Source organism: Poecilia reticulata, chromosome 2 (assembly GCF_904066995.2).
Source record: "Poecilia reticulata chromosome 2, P_reticulata-male-v2, whole genome shotgun sequence".
Lineage (NCBI taxonomy): Eukaryota > Metazoa > Chordata > Actinopteri > Cyprinodontiformes > Poeciliidae > Poecilia > Poecilia reticulata.
The window spans coordinates 25257801-25277311 of record NC_088831.1 but is presented as its reverse complement, the minus strand read 5'-3'; the positions used below and the strand labels follow the sequence as shown (position 1 = coordinate 25277311).

Below are 19511 nucleotides of genomic sequence, written 5' to 3'. Positions count from 1 at the left end.
TTTTCCCCAATAGTTTCTAATAGGTTTTTACATGCACTGCACTGTGGCAAATTAATTTCTTTAGCTTCCTTCAGCCAAAACGTGTTTACGTTGTAGTGCTTGCTGGAATAATCTCCCAAGTGTTACATGCTCTGATATATTTAGTCCGTCTGACTTGAAGATCCGCCTACTGAACTGTGCCATCCATTTAACTAAAGCATTTATCTTGCAAGAGTTTTCATACTCCATTACTCGCATCTTCTAGGGCAAACACAAAGTTAATATTTTATTAAGGTCTGACGTGAAAGACTAAAAATTATGCCTAACATGAAACGGGGGAAGAAAAAGATTTTCTTTCAGATCTGAACTGTTTTTTTTTTTTTTTGTGCTTTTTTTTAATGCCTTTAAAATAAAATCTGGCTCAACCAGTTGCCTTGGGAAGCCACGTAATTGGTAGAAGTGAATAAGAACAAATGTCATCGATCTCATTGTTTAGTGTGCTCAAAACAATACGATTATGGGAGAGTTGCAAGATTGTTGAACGTGGCATCTCTTATTAGACCAAAACTGAGTTGAAAATTGTTACCCTACTTTGAGAGTCCATGTTTGGTGAACAGCTCACCATCACGAATGCAGCTGACAGTTTGAATAATTTGCAAAGATTGGGTAAATGTCAGTCTTTAGCTGCAACACTTGCAGCAGAGTGTTGATTCTGATGCATTTGCCTGATAATCAACACTGTCTGACCTAAAACCAGGTCCATGGCAGACATTTAAAATCGCTCTAATTTGGTAAAAAAAAAAAAAAGTGGTGAAATATTCAATCAAGTCAGAAGTTTGACTACAAAATAGTGAAAAATCTTTGGTGGTTTACATACAGTGGTGTGAAAAAGTGTTTGCCCCCTTCCTTATTTCCTGTTTTTTTGCATGGCCAGGGCCATGATGGTTTGGATTTTTTTTCTCCTTTTAATAATGAACACCTTCATTTACAAATTGCATTTTGTGCTTACTTGTGCTGTCCTTGACTATTGTTTAAATTGGTTTGATGTTCCGAAACACTTAAGTGTGACAAACCTGCACAAAAACGGGAAATGAGGAAGGGGGCAAACACTTTTTCACACCACTGTATTTGTGTTTATATCCACGATAAGTCCAAACTTCTACTAGGTTATTTTTTGGAGACTTTTGTACCATCCTTCTCCGCTCTTTTATTTTTAATTGCATGTGTATGATTACTTACAGCCAAGAAGGGACTGATCGGTTTTACTCAAGCAGAATAAAATTTGCAAGAAGGGTTAGGCCCAAGTCGGGGAGATTTTTTAATTTAGAAAACAGTGTATTAACTTTATAGCTGCTGCTCTCAATTATTCTTGCTTTATTTGTTGTATGATGCATTTAGATTGAAATATAGCGGATTTGATGTTTTTCCAAAAGGCTCGAACAAGCCTTTGTTGAAATAACTGCACCTTAAACACACACACACACACACACTCACGCGCACCTTTCATTCTCAAAGATAACCCCCCTCCTGCAGCTTTCCGTTTCATTCTCTCTTTGCCCCTCGCTGTTTGTCCTCCCTTCACAGCTTTGCTCCAGTAACTTCTTGACGAGTTTTTCCTAACGGGCTTAAAAACAACAGGATTAGAAAGAATTAAAAAATCCCCTTCTCTCCACAGGCCATCTGCCTGTCCACCTGAGCCAGGGGCTGGACTCTCAGCACAGTGACACACACACACACACACACACACACACACACATACAACTTTCTGCCGCACAGTGAACCACACCAGGGACAGGCTCTATTGTCAAATGCTTTCTCATCATTATTGGTATCCTTTGGCTTTGGAGAGTTTTGAACTATGCAAACTCTTAAGCAACTATGTCGTCACTTGAGAGGAAAGACATGTCTTCTTGATCCCTTTCCGAGTCCACGGATTTAAACCCAATCACGGATTTAACATGAGTAGCGCTTCCTGGAGAAGTGTTTTCTTTTGTGCTCTCTTTAGCCTCACAGTCATAGTTTTGAGCAGACTCTCAGGTAAGGAATTGGTAGTAAACCAAATGTTTTCTGCATACTCATGTGCAGCTCAGGAAAAAAAACAAACGTTTTTCATTATTTCATTTTTTTCCCCCCCCTGTGATTGTACAGATGCCACACTGGAAGGCTCCTCTATGGGATACCTGGGTAAGCCTTTTTCTCCAGAGCCGGCGGCGTTTCCTCAAATCATCCGGGTGTCCGATGTGAAGGCATCTCACGACGGCCATGCCGTCACCTCTCGAAGGAAAAGGAATATCTTTTATCAGAGCGGACTCAGACTGTGTGGACAAGAGACTGCTGAGGAGGTTGTTGCAAACCATTTGGGCTATTTTCACCTCAGAGGTAAGTGGGCTGGGCTTTGTCTGCAGGTCGAGAGCCGTTGGATCTTATGAGGTACACGTTTTGAAAAGGCTACGGTCCGCTCACAGGGTCACTTTACCCAAGCGAAACACAAGAGCACGCTCAACTTGTGTCTTCTTCACAAAATCTGCTCCGCAGAAAGAAACACACATCTCAGCAGGTGGCAGCTTTGCCTACCTGCTTTAAACCGTGTGGCATATTTCACCCAGATGACGTCAAATTACAGGAAACGGGAGCAAAACTTTACAGACAAAGCATCTTCAACAGTTGGCGGCAGGGATCATATATGTGCAACTTAGGGATTTTGAAATATATTGATGGCTTTTATAAGTTTCCAAGGGGGTTTAGAAACACTAGGATGCAATTATGAAGGGATATAGAGGCCCATTTTTTGTAGCATCTCATTAAAAATGGGAAAGACGAGGGAGAACGCCCTTATAAATATGTGTTCATCTTCATAAGTCATGAGATGACTCCAAGAAAATAGCTGCATGCCCAAGCCAAATGTCTGAGATAATTAGAAATGTGACTTTTATTGCTCTATGAGGCCCAGAGTTTCTGGCCAAATTGCATCAAGAGACGATAACAATCACCGTTTCAGTAGAGGAGCAAAAAGAGGCATCTTGGCCTCTGTAACAATCAAATTTGAGGATTTCTATACAACCTTTACCTTGGATGCCAGTAACCATGGAGACAGTTGTATATTCAAGGAGGTTTCAAATTTTTATCGTCACTCTTCAGAGGCTCCACAGCTGAGCACCCGGCAGTTCAGTCCGAGAAGCCGACTGAAAACTTTCAGATACTTTCAAATATGAAGCTACATGTCTAAGAAAGTAAAGACTTTGTACAGCAGATAATTAGTACTTTCAGTCCTTAATTTACGAGAGAGCTGCATAGTGGAGATAATTAGGAATATAAGGACCCCAGCAAGCATCCGCTGTAACTAGACGGATATTTGGCTGCAGCAATTATTTTGTAAAGTTACATCAGTAGTAGAAGTAGGTGATCAATTATTACATTATTTTATGGGTTTGATTAAATTTAAAATGTAGAAAGTGATCATGTAATTAAACGGTAGTACATTGTTTATGTCTCTAAACCTATGGCAGTGTCCAAAGATTTAACTATTTGCAGAGGTTATATCCACAAAAGCCTGTTAAGCTAACTTAGAATAACATGAATACAGCGGAGGATGAAAATAAAGTCTAACATGACATTTATGCATCCTTATGAATTGTTTTAGCCACAATGTGATGGTAAACTAATAAGATGAGTATTATGTGTTGTGATTCCTGATGATGGAGGAATGCTTTAAAACCTTTACTAAATCTTCTGCTCGCTGATAAAAATCTAAATAAGACCAGGCCACATCCAGGCCCCAAAACAATTTTACGAAGCAACAGAAACAGCTGTTGTCGTGGCGTGCCACCGCAGTCATCAAACTCTTTTTAAAGACCCGCTTGATGTTCTTTTAGATGACCTCAGATGAATCAGTCCATCGGAAAATTAAATCACTCCCTCTGGACTCAATTTTACCTTCATTATTTCTTTCTGATTTCAGTTTATTCTTTTAACCTGAATGGACAAAATTCCCTCTGTTTTTAATCTCAATCAATAATAATTTAGATCACGGCGCTGAGGTGAATTTGTAACGTGGGAGTAATCACTTTTTTGCTCCTCTACAGTTTCTCCCCAGATTTAAATGGCTGTTCATTTGCATCCTCGAGAAAAGCCACACACGTTTTGCAAAACATGTCTTGGTGTGACTCAGTTTTGACAAAAGTGATGGAAAGACAGCAGGGTGACATGCAGAAAACCTGCAGCTTGAATGGAGCGGCCAAAGTGATGAGAGATGTTTGACACTTTCTGTGGAGAGTGAGGAAGGTCCGGTCCACTCATTTATACAAACTATTTTTGACTTATTTCATGATGTATGTGTTATTAATCTAATCATTTCATTTAAGCAGCAATAAAAAGTTTCCTAAAAACTGAAAATGAATTGATAAAAAAGAATAAAATACGTATTTCACAGCTGAACAAAGCAACCATGCAGAATTTCTACTTTATTTGGCTCATTGAGACTTTTAGCAAACGGATGCAAAAGTGGGATCTGCCCACAGTATACCGACTGTTTTGACTTGTTAATGTTGGCCGAGCAGCTTTTGTCTGTTTATCTGGTTGTGATAGTAGAAAGTGGGGATTTATTCAGGTCAGGCCTGCAGGCGACGGACCAAACAGAAAAGCCCAGCAGGTTCACAGCAAAAAGCCCAGTGTTAGTTTAACTCTGAAGATTGTGGACTGTATGAACACTGAAAAGTGTTAATATCAACTCTGTGGGAGTTAACAACATAATTCCCAGTGTTGATTTAACTCCCACAGAGTTGATATCAACACTTTTTCAGTGTTTATATAGTCCACACTCTTCAGAGTTAAATTAACACTGGGCTTTTTGCTGTGTTGAGCCGTGAAGTAATGACATTTGCACATCTTCACTTTTTCATTGTTTGAATTATTCAAAAATGTTCTTGTGAGAAAGTTTACGCCATAATAGGAAGCAGTCAACTTTGTCCCAGTAGCACATTGTCAAACAGAAAGGCCTGCAGGTTTGGTTAATCGGCCGATGGCCTCTTTCTCTGGTGACCAGTGTGCCAGGAAACCGTGTGGGAGGCTTTCAAGATCTTCTGGGATCGACTGCCTGAGCAAGACGAGTACCAAAGCTGGATGAGTCAGTGCCAGGAAGGCACAGTCACTGTGCAGGATATTGGCAGCTACTTCAGCCAGTCAGAGGAGCATCAGGCTCTGGTCAAAGAGGTGAGTATGTACTCTACTGACTTTATGGAAGTGGAAATCTGCGTGAAACCAATATGTCCGCTGGCAGGTTGACACCGAAGTTCCTAACACTGTTTTATGTTTTCAGAGAATGTCGCATTCAGTTTTTAAAAGGTAAAGAAAACTGTCCGCTTGTTTAATGCGTCACTGAAACATGAATGTTTTCTCACCATGAAGTCTGTGTGTTTTGGTAAACGTGTCATTCTTCCCACCGTCTGTAGTGAGCCCACCCGGTCCTGGAAGCATATGTGCAGGTAAGGTTGTTAAGGCCATTCAACCTTACCTGTTCATATTCCTACTCATCTGTAATCGAACTCGTCTTCTGATCCCAAGGATTCATAAATCCAGTGGACTGGTTGATCATAGATGTACAGCCGGAGGGATAATTATGTGCTCCTCTGACGTTTTTCTGAGTTTGCTCACTGCATATAAATGAACAGTATTTACATTCGATTTTCAAAGAGAATATCTATCAAAAATACAAAAATAGCATTACTGTTGTTAAAATATATTACTCATATTGATGTCATTATGTGAAAATAAGCACATGAGTATTTTTTTTCCATTCAAACTTTCTGCTGGGGAGGTTCTTGTATAAATGGTGCCCTGAAAAATGAGCTACTGTTTTGCCAACCCGACCCCCCTGACCCATTTAAAATACAGGAAATAATCTGACATCCAGAGGAGGGGATAAAATACAGTGCAGCCTTGCGCAACACACATAAGTTGGTATCCCTTATTGAAGCTGGAAGCATTGGACGCCTACTCAGTCCACGTCGGTGCAGCTCCCTGTGGACTCAATAGAAAAGTTTCCCATATGGCCTAATTCAAAACGTGGCATCAACTTTCTGCCACGGCGGAGTTTAGGGAAAAAATAAATGTTGCTGTGACTCATTTTATACAAGTTTCTTCAAACAGTTGTTGTAGATGGTGATGGATGTGGGAAAGAAGGATCTCATGTAGCGGTCAGTGTTACAGAGAATCAAGAGAGGCTTCTTACTGAAGACACTCTGCTGTTGTATGACAGTCTAACAGACAGTATGCTGAGCGTTGTCTGTAATGTTCTTACAACCAGGAAACACAACCAAAATGATTTGGGTAGATAAATTATTTTTGGATTAGTGCAGCAAACCCCCTCCTAAACAAAGATTAACTATTAGAATTATGTCCTTGCCAGACATAATCCTGGTAAGGACATACCAGAATTATGGTATGTCCTTACCAGACATACCATATGTCTGGTAAGGACCAGACCTTGAAATTGTTTCCACCAATTTTAAGGTCCTTTTTTTTTTTTTGCTTATTTCACTTACTGATATGCACATAATTTTTTTATGTGCTTTATCTAACTCACCTTTTCTGGATTCTTGGTAGATATTCTGTCTTTTTGCAATAACATGTTAAAACTCAGGCTGTTCATTTGTTTGTAGAAACTTTTAAAGATTAACAGCGGATCAAATAAATATTTCCCTCTCTGTATGCAGGTATTTGTTTGAGCTCCCTTTATAAAAGATAACATTGTGGCTGTTGTTTTGGCTTGCTCGTTTATTAATACAAAGTTTTACAACTAATTAAATGAAAAAAATAAATAAAATTGGGGGGCAAATTATTCATCAGTGATTACCTAAAACATAGTTGTAGAAGTTGAATACCCATGTCATCTTTAACATGGTGTAGTTATTAACTAAGGCTTTTTAAAATTTTGCAGAAAATGTATTGTGAAGTACACAAATGTAAAGTATGAATTTTGAGTGACAAAATGTGTCAGAAAAGAAGTTCAGGGTCTCTTAAATTAACTTCGTTGATTCATTCTGTTTGACATTGTAATGTAAATAAAACACTAAAATTGTAAAAAAAAAAAAAAAGTGTGTGTGTATATATATATATATATATATATATATATATATATGTGTGTGTGTGTATGTATAGACATATTGGCAGGCATTTTACATTGACTTGAAACTTGACATCACAGTTTGAAGCTTTTTTAGATTTCAAATATAATTTGGAACAATTTCTCCTATTATCAAATCATACAATAAAGATCAATGGAATGATAAAATGAAATTAATACAATTAAAATTTCATGGTTACAAAAACGCCACACAACGAAGTGCTAAAAAACGTGATGCTTTCCTTTATACTTTTTACGATGCAAACCTAGCACCCAATACAAAAATGTTTAAATAAGTGAAAATGTCTCGCAGATTAATATAGAAAGAGGATTGTTAAAGAATAAGGAAAATAGCTGAAAATGTTTTAAATTTTAAGTTTATTGCTGCAGTAAATGATAACATCTTGTGCCATGGTGTACTAAATGTAAGGGATAAACCTAATTACATCACATTGTGACTTCGACCATCTTTGCTATGAGAAAAAAAAAAGTATTATGTTCTTCTCCTTTGAGATTTACGTTAAAGTGAAAACCACAAAGTTATCTCTTAACTTTTGTTCCCATCTTTACCCACAGTCCACATGATGTTGTAATCTGGGATTAACACTGCATGAACATTTTTTCTTCCCGCTCTACAGCACACCAACACCAGCGAGTTCAGAAACAGTTGAAGCCCCAGAGTTAGGTCAGTGTCACTGCTGATAACAACCCTGCAACATACTCACATGCTTATTACAAACCTCATCAGGAACGGTTGTGGTGTCAGAGTTAGCTACTTGCCTGTCTTGTTGTGTGTTTAATCCATGAGCTTCACTTTAGTTCAGCTCACCCTGAGATTCTAAGACAGTTTAGGGTCAACATTTCATCGCGTTGCAGCCACAAACTTTAATATTTTGGGATTTTATGCGCTGGACCAACACAAAACTTTAAGTGGAAGAAAAATGACGCACATTGTTTTTCATCGTAATTTGAAAATTGTGTCACTCATTTGTATTCAAAACCTTTAATAACGTCTAGCTTTCTGACATCACCTAATAAGTTAAGAAATTAACTTATTAGTCAAGGTGTAGTGTGTGGAAGTACACACTCCACCTGTGTGTAATTTAATTTCAATATAAATGTGTTACTTGTCTGTGAAGGAGAACATTAGTGAACAAACGGGATCATGAAGGCCAAAGGGCAGACAGGCCTGGGAGAAAGTTGTGGACAAGTTTAAAGCAGAGTTAGGTTATAAAATATTAAAATATAAACAGATTATGGAGTACTGTTTGGTCCATCATATCAAAAGGCCATTATCATAAATACATTGAAGATTCTGGTTGTAATGCGACAAAATGTGGAATAGTTCATAATGAATACTTTTCCAAAGCGTAGATATATATGTTTATTTATTCAGAGTCAATCTGAATTAACACCCTGTTTTGTTTTGTTTTTATACACAAAATAAACAATGTAGAGGAAATAGATAAAGGAAAGGACATCGCAGACGTCATTTCACCAGAGGTGGAAGAGAATCCAGTGAGTACACAGAGATATTGTTTTCATTGTTGTGCATCACAAATGTTTGTGTTTTCCTGCAGTTTTATTGCATGTTTTTTTTTTTTTTTTTTTTTTTTTTTTAATGGTACAGCTGTTCAATGAAATCACCATTCAGCCCACGGCTGCCCCCGTTCTGGAGCAGGTGGTGGAGCTGAGCATCCTCCTGACCGGAGAGGTCTTCAGCGACGAGCTCAGAGATCCAGCCAGCCTCAAGTTCCAGACGCTCAGCAGAGATCTTGCGGAAAAGGTTTGTCTCAGGCTCATCTGGGTCTGTTTTTTTTTGCTGTGGGAGATTACGGCGTTATCATTGAACATAATCTAATTGCCTAATGCCCTGTGATTCCTTGCATTGTCTGTCTTAAATGCGTTTTAACGACAGCAGTAGCTAAAGCTTAGCACCATGGGCTCAACGCTTGCAGGTTTTATAGTTTGCAGTTGGAAATGGTAAAATAATTGCCTCTTGTTCTGGAAACACAGCTTTATAAGATTTCATGAGAAAAGATGAACCTTTGCACATGTAAGCATTTGTACAGATACTGTTTGAAGCAACTTTTACAAGCACCTGGAAAACTTTGTAAATGTGTCCATGAACATCTGTTGCATTAACCACAACTAGGAGCCACAATGTACTCCCAAATACAAGCATAACTCATAGACAGCATCTTGGATAAAAATCAGTATTTCTTTTTACATAATGGCTGTGTTTCTTTGTTTCTGACTTTCTTCCTTTACCTTCTGTGTGGGGATTTTCAACATAAATAAATCAGCATTGCATACCAACACCCCCCTTGCATGCATGCAGTCTTGCATACCATGAAGAGAACATGTGCCTGCAATCTGAACGTTTTTTCAGTCATTCGCTTTCATCGTTTTGTCTGAAAGTTTTGATAAATTGGTTGAGGGAAGCAATGCATGTAGATTTATTTTATGTTGAGGAGCAAGACCTTTTCTTATTTGCTAAAGAAGATTGTTGGTAACAAAGTGAAGCATCAATTAGAGATTTGTGGCCACTTCACCGCCTTTGTTTACCTCTAAAGCGTCAACCTGCCAACTCCGATTTTAATACATTTTTAAGAACTATAATATAAGATAAATGAACAGCAACTAGAATATTATTCTTTCCTTTCTATTGTGAGCTATCAGAGACAAGAAGTCACTGTAACCTTCTTGTCGGTCTTGCTTTCTCTCGCTCTTTTGCAGCCTGATTGAATATAAGAATCGCTTCACGCATTCGTTTGCTTCCCCCGATGTAATTTAAAATTTAAAAGAGCTAACTGTGAGTCTTCTCTCAATAATAACCTCCCCACTGGAGAGTGTTATCATCAGTGCAGCCAAAGTCAGGACTGATGAAGCTAAAAATCCTTTGATGATGGTCACAAACTGATTTCTCTCTGCTTTAATCACAGAATATTGGATTTGTGTTTCTGCAAACAAGTTTTGTTTCAACACTTTGAAAATTGGAACAAATCATGAGTTGCTTTAATCTCATGCCTGACTGTGTTTGTGCAGATAGAAGATGCTCTAGAGGGGCTTCCCGGCTTTAAGAGTGTGTCTGTAATCGACTTCAGGTTAGTTTCTGATCGCACACCTCATGTTTTCATGCCAATGCCATCTCTGCTGTCAGCAGAAATCTTAACGGCTCCTTCCTGTTTATCTAGACCACAGAAGGACTCTCAGTGGTGAGTTACTGTGTTGTTTAACCCCGGAGATCTCTTATCATTCCTCTGGTAGATTTAGATGTATCGCTAGTTGCACGTGTTAATGATCTTAGTGCGGCCACCCACCTGTTAAGTGGGATCAGGACGGGTCCTACCAAGTAATCAGGTGCTATTATGTGTGAGCTTTTTAACCTCACGGAACTGAGTAAGAGAAGAGGTTTATGACATGGAGTGCAAGTCAAAAGAAAAATATCAAAGCTAACATGTTATAAAGACAACAGAACAAAAAAATTAAAGCCATCTGGTATACAAACTGAAAAAAAAGGAAAACAGATTGAAAAACTGTTTAGAAAGTTGCAAAACCGACCATCTGCAAGCAAAACAACCATATTTTTACCTAATGTATTAATCAGTGGTACTTAGTTCATTATGAAATCTGTGATGAGTTTGAAGGCTGCATGTTTACATTATTGATTCAAGATGCAACCTTGAATCAATAATGGACATTTATTATGTTTTTGCATAACTAAGAAGCAACAATGATTGAAATATTGTCATGTATCTTTACAAAAAAAATAGTTTTATGTTCATCCTAAATATAAACAAAAATGAAGCCATATAATGAGAAATATGTTTGAGCTGTTTGAATACTAACATGTTTTAGTAGTTTATACAATTAACTTTGGTTGCAATAACTTGAAATATTTTTGAACCACTCTTCCACACAATATTTCATGAGTTCTTTAAATTTGGTGGGCGTTTTTCCACCGCAGCTCTCTTCAGCCTCCTCCACAGAATTTCCAACACATTTGTTATTTTCTCTTCAGCCTTTTTTTTGTAGTTTTGTTGCTTTGTTTGGGTTCATTTTGTCATATCACCCTGTTTGTCACATCAACCCCCTCCGCCACCTTGCTTGAGGAGTTTGTGCTTTTATGTTGCGTTTGGTTCTTGCCACAATTCTCTATTGTTGTTTCATCTGCTCAAAGGATATTGTTACTAGGAATCTTGTGGTTGACTCAGCTCTGCAAACCAACGTCCAACTGCAACTTTTTAAAGATATTTGATATTTAGCATGCTAACTGAGCTCTGTAGCATTTGAGACGGAGCTCTTGGATCAACCAGTTTCTCTGAGTATTACACACTGATTAGGACATCTCGTCTTGGAGTGATTAGTTGCCATTTTTGAATGTGGAATCCTCTTTACTGAACTTTTATTGAACTTTTATTGGCATCGCCATAACGTTAAGGCACTTCCCAGATTGACCGGCAGCAATAATTGCTTCTCTAAGCTCATTGCTGATTGTTTTTCCTGCCTTGCATTGAGTTAACACTCCAGTCTGTGTGCTGCAAACAACTCAAACCCGGGTTTTATAGAGTGGAGAACTGCTGCTGATGTCTTTAGACTCTATTTTTGCTTTGGTTTTGTTTCACAGATAATTACAGTTCAGCGTCTGGTGTGCCATGCGGAGTTGGATCATTTTATTCTAAAATTGTATTCATGCGTAATATCTCCCTCTGAAAGCGGATTTCAGTATTAGACTTAAGTCTGTCGCTGAGACTAAACTGGGAGGGAAACAGGATCTCTGAGTTTGCACATACTCAGCTGTCTGCCAACGGCCCGTTAGGGTGGAGGAATAACAGCAGTCGAATGAAGGCTAATGAATGGCTTTTTCCAGGAGTGGAGGTCTGCTGTGAGGTATTCACGTTTGTTATGATCACACTGGCATTTCGGCTGACTCAGGTGGGGGGTTTTTCATTCAGGAGAGGCATGCTCCTGTGTTACAAGTAGACATAAATCACCGAAGTCGTCGGTGAACTCATTTTTTTTTACTGATTCTTAATTAAATCAGCGCCTTAGTAATTTTTTCTCTCTGGATTTTTTTCTTGAATCCAGTGCCGTAATATTGCTTGTGCCCGCAGAGATATTATATATCATCCTGATGTTTTCTCTTTGTCTCAGTGAATTTGCTGTTTCTCTTCTGTATGACAACATTACGTTTGTGTCGCCAGGGTGGATGGCATAGTGGTGGATTACGCAGTCACAGTAGCGGTGGACGGAGCCGGGGTGAGCTCTGAACAGCTGAACTACCTGACCCTGCAGTCCAACCTGGTGGAGAACTCGTATCGAGAGGTCAAGGAGCCCCCCACAGTGGTCTACACCATCAGCGAGATTAAAAACATCTTCACCGAACCGCATCACATCAATGAGCTGGAGAGTGGTAAGACCGCAGCCCGCCGCGATAATTTAGTCACATGTTTAGGTTGCATGTACCGTTTCAATAAGAAACACAAGGATATCTGTAACCTGCTTAATAAGAGTTGACCACAGAAGTGGCAGTGACAGCAAACACTTTTTAAATGATTTTTAGGGTGGAGTGAGGCCTTTCAAAAAAGGTGTGTAGAGGGTAAAATCTTCTTAAATTGAACAAAGTTACACCAATTATCTGTTTTTTAGGGGGTTTTTTGGCCGATTTTTCTCTTGATTTATATTTGATAGTCAAAGGGCCACAAACATCGAGCGACTTTCTCGCAGAAGCAGATTTGGAGGCAACTATTTATTCACAAAGAGTGACCCATATCATGTCATTTTAATTAAGAGAACACATAAAAGACATAGTAAAAGAAAACAGAAAACAGTCGGCCAAAAATATATATGAATTTTTTGCACCATTGTTTAACAGAGCAAACGTGCGAGATGCTTTTAGTGTTTCAGACATACAACTGTTTATCCCTGTCTACATTAATCAGATAACTTTTCATGGGTTTCGATTAAAATTTAGGCCAATTTTAAATATGATCAAACACATTCACATCTTCACTTGTGTTTTTTTCTTCTTTCATGTTTGAAAAGTAGCATGTACACGTTTAAATTATAAATTGTACACCATTACAAACTCTGTCAACTACAAATGAGATACTTACATTTCAAAACAGCATATAGTTTTGTAATTGCAAAACATTTAATCAGAATATAATCTTTAGGCAATGATTAAGAAAATAAAAAATTATATATTTTACAAAGCATTTGCCAGGGAGTACTTAAAGTCTCAAAATGTATAAAATCTGACATGTAATTTTAGTCAATTTATATATAGGCCCATTTCTAAGTGGTTTTATCCCAGTTTACTATTAATAAACCAGTTAACCATTAACTAGAGAATAAAAGTAATAGTTAGACCAATGGCACTGGTCATAATAACATTTTATCTTCTTGTAGCAGCTCATTTTGAACTGGAATTGAACATGTCTGAATGAAATATAGTTAAACAATCATTTAAAAATTGCTCACGTTTTTTTATTTCCCATTTAATGCCCTGTTCACCAGACTAGACAAATATTTTCTTAAACATTTAAGAGTCATACAGGACCCTGCGGTGTTGACAGCAGATAATTCTGGTTTTATGTACTTATTACATTTGCTTTTTGCAGAATTAGAACGCAGAGGCTTACAACCACAGGAGTGGCCACCAGCAGCAATTGTTTCAAAAACATTGGTTAGATCTGGCCGGTAATATTTGGACATCTAATTAAAGGGAAACTGGGATAAATAATGAGCTTTTCCATAGTTAAACTCTTTGTTTTGCTTTGTTCTTCTAAGCACATTTAGCTAATTGCAGAGAGAAGATCAAAGGTGTACAGCATGGACCTTTTTCACAACATAATGACGCAGCAGAGAACCACTTCTGTCTCTGAAAACCAAACCTTTCTTTTTTTCCTTTCTTTCTAATAAGACCAGTTGAGAAATGGCTCTAGCACCAACACTAGTTAAGTGCCCAACCCCACTTGTAACTTTTGGGATATTTTGCAGACATCACCACGTTTTCTTCTTCTCCAACAAGTGAAACACTCTGGAAAAATGCATGTGTGGTTTACAGATCTGTGGAAACCACTGGGCTTTGATAACGGTCTGACTTTGTTTGACTTTGATGTGATTAAAGTTTTGTGCTACACCTGGGGTCTGTAATGTCTAATAGTTAAAAGAGACTGCTATTTTAAAGAGCTAGTTACAAACATGCACTGAGTGACCAGACCAGCTGAGTCAGCTGGAGTTGTAACACGCAAAGGAAAAGCAGAATTAAAAGCTTTGCAGCTAAGCTTTCAAACTTTTGGAGCCACTAAAGAAGGCAGCGTCATTCAGGTCGACATCACAACATGGTTTGTTTCCTTCTCTGTAAAATCTTTAATACTTTCTGGAACATAGTTTGGCTTTAATATCATCTTATTTCATGGGTGATTCAAGTGAACTGGTTTAAAAGTGAGAATTTGGGCTCATGACATTGATGTTTTACCCAACAATGCAGAAGCAGAATAGAAACATTGCTTCTTTGAAAATGTTAAGTTAATTTTAGAGTCCCGTACATGCCGACACTGTAACATACAGATAACGAGAAATAACATGCAGATAACATAGTAATGTGCATTTATCAGCACTCAACCATTAGGGCATTAAAATAATAAAAAAAAATGTTGTTGGTTTATAATCCATTTTATTTGGTAAAGATGTGTTTTAGTCTTGACTTGTTGAAGCTGTACTCTGGTGCAGCGGTCATTGTGGTGCGAGCAACACTTCCTGTGCAGGTATAACGCAGCTTAACACCTGTCAGTCTCAGTAGCACGGCTTCTTTTCTGTTTCTCACATTGCTCCTTCTTGTAAAAGCGTAGCGTGACAGTTTGGATGGAGATTAAGATTATGCTATTAGCTCATTAGACGTAATGTCTCTCTAGCTACTCACCTCAGAGACCTAGTAACTTCTTACTATCTCTACACGACCTGATTCTCGTGTTCAACACGCTACTTCTAAGTGACATTCCCTGAGTAAAACATGAAGAGTTTGTATAATTTATCCTGTAAAAACACACAAAATGTATAGTCTACTATGGATTCAAGCAGCCTGTAAGTAGGTTAGCTGCTTTTGGGGGGTTGGGGGTGGGGCAGTGGGCTCTTGGATGATGTGATAATGTCTATCCCATCTCTTTGTCCTGCTGTTAAATTTTTCCATGCGCTTCTTTGTTAAGGCAAACATATCATTACTTTACTGTGTTGGTGAGATTCTCTGGAGATCGATGCCTTCTGATGCCTACGTTAGTTATAGACTGCGACATAAGAAAAGGAGGCTAAACACCCATATGGCCAACATATGGGTCTGCAGAGCCTATATGCACAGCTTAGCTTTGTTCTTCTGCTTTGGTTGTGGTGCAGTGACAGGTTTTACTTGCAGTGTCTAATATTTACTCCCAGAAAAGCTGAAATGTAAGACAGCAACGGTGAAACAGCAACAACAAACTTTGGCAGACTCTGTCTTGTGAAAATATTTTTACTTTGGCCACGTTCCTTTTTTTTTTTACGTGACAATGTGTTTTAATATTTTTTCTTCTCCACTGGTTCCACAGTGTCTGAGATTCCTGAGCCTGTCAGCGCTGCAGACGAAGCGACGGTGAGTAGCCACCTCAACGATCTGCCTGCAGATGGTCTACTTTAGGCTCCACCAACTTGATAAATCACTCATGCTTGAGGTTGCTGACCTTTGCAGCATGACTGATGTTCCGATAACCTGTAAATGGCTTGAGATGTTATCCAGACTTCACCAGCCAGCAGATGAGCTCCCCTGGACGGATGAAGTGAAGGCTTTGAGGATTAGGTTGGCTCTTGCCATACTAATCTACTACTATTCTTGGACAGAAACAACAGTGCACCACACCAGAATTAAGTGACGAGTACCATCTAAAATCTTCCATGGTTATATAGGTTTTCTAATGCATATCAATGCTTGTTTTGCACAAGTTTCATAACACATTTGGTTCATTTTTTATATAAATAATTGAACTAAAAGCTCTTAATTGCACCAGCTAAACTCTTTCTGAATTAAATTTGGAATTGATTTTTTTTTTTTCATATAAATTGTATTCAGCCTGCAAGATCTTACTGATATAACTACAGGCTGTCACTGTCATTTCATGCAGTATTTTACATTCTTTTAAACATCAATAACAGCAAACAGCAAGCAAGGTTTCCATAGGAACATCAAGCAATCTCAATACTAGCTAAAATCAAATAACTGAAATATTTTTGCAACAGTGACTTGGTTATTCGAACCTGACGTTAAAAAGCTTAAAACTATAATTTCTAAAATATAATATTTTTTTTCCGAACAGCGTAAATCATTTTATTTCTCCGATATTTAAAAAGATAAAAATAAATATGAAAAATTTGAGTGTTTAAATCATTAGCCAATTAAAGAGAAACACATGCATACATACGTTTTGTCTGGTCTGAATGTGTGAACAGATCCCATTCTTTACTATGAGTCCCACCTCGTTGATCCAATATTACAAACAGGATTAGCTCTGCGGCTCCTTACTGACGTGTGACAGGCGAGCTAGCTCTGGCTGTAAGAAGTGTCAAAGCTCTTAGAACCAAATCTGCTGGTAGACAGTTTCCAGCTTTAGACAAATAAAAATGTTTGAAATAAAGCAGCTTTTTCCTGAACAACTTTAGAACATTTCAATCAAGCCTTTAATTAACAATCTCATTCATTGATTCATTGATCAATGAATTTCTTTTTCATTGATCAAACTAGAGTGGTGTTTTTTTGTTGACATGTAGCAAACCTGAACCTGTTGTCTTCCAGTCCATTTAAAGATAAATGGATAATGTTTAGTTTTGTCTAATGGAAAGAGTTTTTTCCAACCGTCGCCTGGCGTTGATTCAGGAAGGAAAAGTTCAGCACAAAGTAAACTCATCAGAATGAATTATATTATTTGCATGTGACATAGAACAGATGCATACGATAGATTACAAGATGAGTGATTCTATTATCAGGCTGTTGCCAGAGCAACCAACAGTCATTTAAAACAATGAGTAAAGATAACCAGACCAAGAGACTGGAAACAAAATTGGTTCCAGGTTGTCCGGTGCAGAATAGAGATATTGTGACACAAGTATCATATCTGCACCTAAATGTGTGCAGAACAGGAATCTTGTGGACAAAAGAATTGGATAATTTTTAAAAAATGTGTTTGTGAGTGTTCTCACATACGTTTCCTGCCCATCGCTGAGCTACTGACACCCGTATGTGCCATGTGATGTAAAAGACTCTATCAAATGCCATCAAAAACTGTAAGTCTGACTACTGCCCGATCATGTATCACTCAACTCATGTCAGTTCTTTGCAAATCTAAAAGTCCACCTAGTCCACACAGAATAGAGTAAACTTGTGTGTGTTATATTCTCAATATAAATCCAGTATGTGAAATACCCAGACTGCAAATTTAATCGAGACTTGGCCGTCCACCGTGGCTGGCAGGCTGGTCAAGATCGGTAGCTCAAGTGAATCTCTGTAGCTCTGCTGCTGTTGATGTAAAGTGACCCTGGCAGATGAGAAGGAAGTTATTTTTGAAAGAATACCATGAGAAGTCCCGTAAGAAGGTGCAAACCGTTTGTGATTTACAACCTTTCTTTAACATGGACACACAAATGTAAAATACTTAATTTTGGGGTCACAACAGGGGAAAAACATAGAACTTACTTTATGATTCCTAGAGGAGATCGAGTTTTTTCCCCTAACAGTAGTGGGTCTTCAAAATTTCAGATGTCCTGTTTCAAAAGAAACAGGGCAGCTTTCTTTCATCAATTGGCTCACCAACATAAAGCTGTAAAAGGGATAGAGGTACATGCTGAGCGCTTATGTGTTTTGCAATCAGTCTGCAGTATTGTCTTCAGTTTCTCTATTTGTGGATGGATTTAGCAGTTTGCCAATGAAAATAGATCTAATAAAGGAATAATGACAGGGAATCCAATCAGATTACCTCCGCATCTAACTCCCTTTGGTGTGAAGTACGTGGCCAATCTGATCCTTCTGTCTGCAGGAAGGATCCATACATGGACTTGTGTTTAGCTAACAAAGCCTATTTGTGTTGCAGGGCATTGACCTATCAGAAGTCTTGACCCTGGATCATCCCACTGGCGGTGGATCATCACCACCAGTAGAACTCAACACCCTGGGACCAGAAGAGGACATCGTTATTCTGGAGGAGAGTGAACTAGCGTCACCTGAGGCAGCACTCGCCACCAGTCCACCTGAAGCTGGTAGTAAGTTATTGACTTTCTTTTCTTGAGCTTTGAAATGGTCACCAAGTGTTGCTGTAAAACACCATCAAAGAGATTGAGTCATTTCATCTTTGTTTATCCAGGCATTGAGGAGGAAGATCTGTTGCCAGAGGATGTTGTGCTAGCTCCTGCTCCAAAGACCATCCCGCCTATAGAGCTCCTACCAGAGCCTCCCTCCCAGGAGACGCCAAAGAGCTCCACGTTGCCTGAGCCGCCAATAGAAACAGAGGCTTCTGGGTCAGGCCGAGAAAACCTGGACAGTTTAATTGAGCCATCCATTGAAGAAGAAGAAGACCAAATATCTCTTGTAGAGACTGAAGATGTCAAATCAGAACCTGAACAAGAAACAGTTGATGAGGTTGAGATTTTGGAAAAACCTGAAGTCTCTACAGTTTTAACTAAGACCACAATAGAACAAGGCCAGCCAGCTCTTTTACCCCCAACAGAGACTGTGAATATCCCAACTGAGGTGTCGGAGCCTGATGTAGCCAAAACCACGCTGCACTCTGATGTTGATGAACCTGTGGTTCAGGCACCAGAGGACTCTAGCAAGTTTGACAAAGACCCTGACCAGACTGTAGGGATCAATGTGATTTTTACCTATCCTGAGGAACCTGCATTTGATGAAAAAGGCTTTGACGAGACAATTGAGAGTGATGGAAGTGAAGTGAAAGAGGGATCTTTGTCTGAAACCAAGGATATAGAGGAGGAGGCACCTCTGACCCCAGAGATCTTAGCAGGAGATCTTGTGGAGGATGAGATTTTGCTCGTGAACAGAGACAATTCGAAGTTACCCGGGACAGACTTCCCACGCCATCCACTGCCAACTGCCCTGTCTCCAGAGGAGGAATCCCCTTTTACAGTCTTCTCATCCATTGTCCCAGATTTTGATGCCCTACCTGACAAAGCCATCACTTCACTGGTAAAAGTAAAGTTGATATTAACATCTTGAATGTTGTTTCTTCACAATCTGGAATAGAATATTTTCTTTAATGCTCTTTAACATTTCACAAAATGTAAAAGCAAACCCAATTCTTTGGACCAATCCAACTAGGTCAGATTCTGACACTGATGTGCCCGATGTGTTTTTTTCAGCAGCTACCTAATT

General features: G+C 38.7%; 1 protein-coding gene across 3 annotated transcripts in view; it reads left to right on the top strand.

The window, feature by feature from the left end:
* The first annotated feature begins 309 nt into the window (after positions 1–309).
* The window catches only part of impg2a (interphotoreceptor matrix proteoglycan 2a), a 33276-nt gene continuing 14074 nt past the window's right edge, over positions 310–19511 (top strand). The window contains exons 1-14 of one of the 3 annotated variants that reach the window (XM_008433969.3): positions 310–2016; positions 2128–2358; positions 5021–5187; positions 5294–5319; positions 5427–5459; positions 7738–7784; positions 8556–8617; positions 8730–8885; positions 10148–10206; positions 10297–10317; positions 12307–12515; positions 15688–15731; positions 18217–18385; positions 18487–19325. In XM_008433969.3, coding sequence (XP_008432191.1) covers positions 1938–2016; positions 2128–2358; positions 5021–5187; positions 5294–5319; positions 5427–5459; positions 7738–7784; positions 8556–8617; positions 8730–8885; positions 10148–10206; positions 10297–10317; positions 12307–12515; positions 15688–15731; positions 18217–18385; positions 18487–19325 — 2142 coding nt within the window. In that variant the 5' untranslated portion in view covers positions 310–1937. The remainder of the gene's footprint in view (positions 2017–2127; positions 2359–5020; positions 5188–5293; positions 5320–5426; positions 5460–7737; positions 7785–8555; positions 8618–8729; positions 8886–10147; positions 10207–10296; positions 10318–12306; positions 12516–15687; positions 15732–18216; positions 18386–18486; positions 19326–19511) is intronic. The other 2 variants (XM_008433979.3, XM_081601568.1) reach the window with 2 other exon arrangements.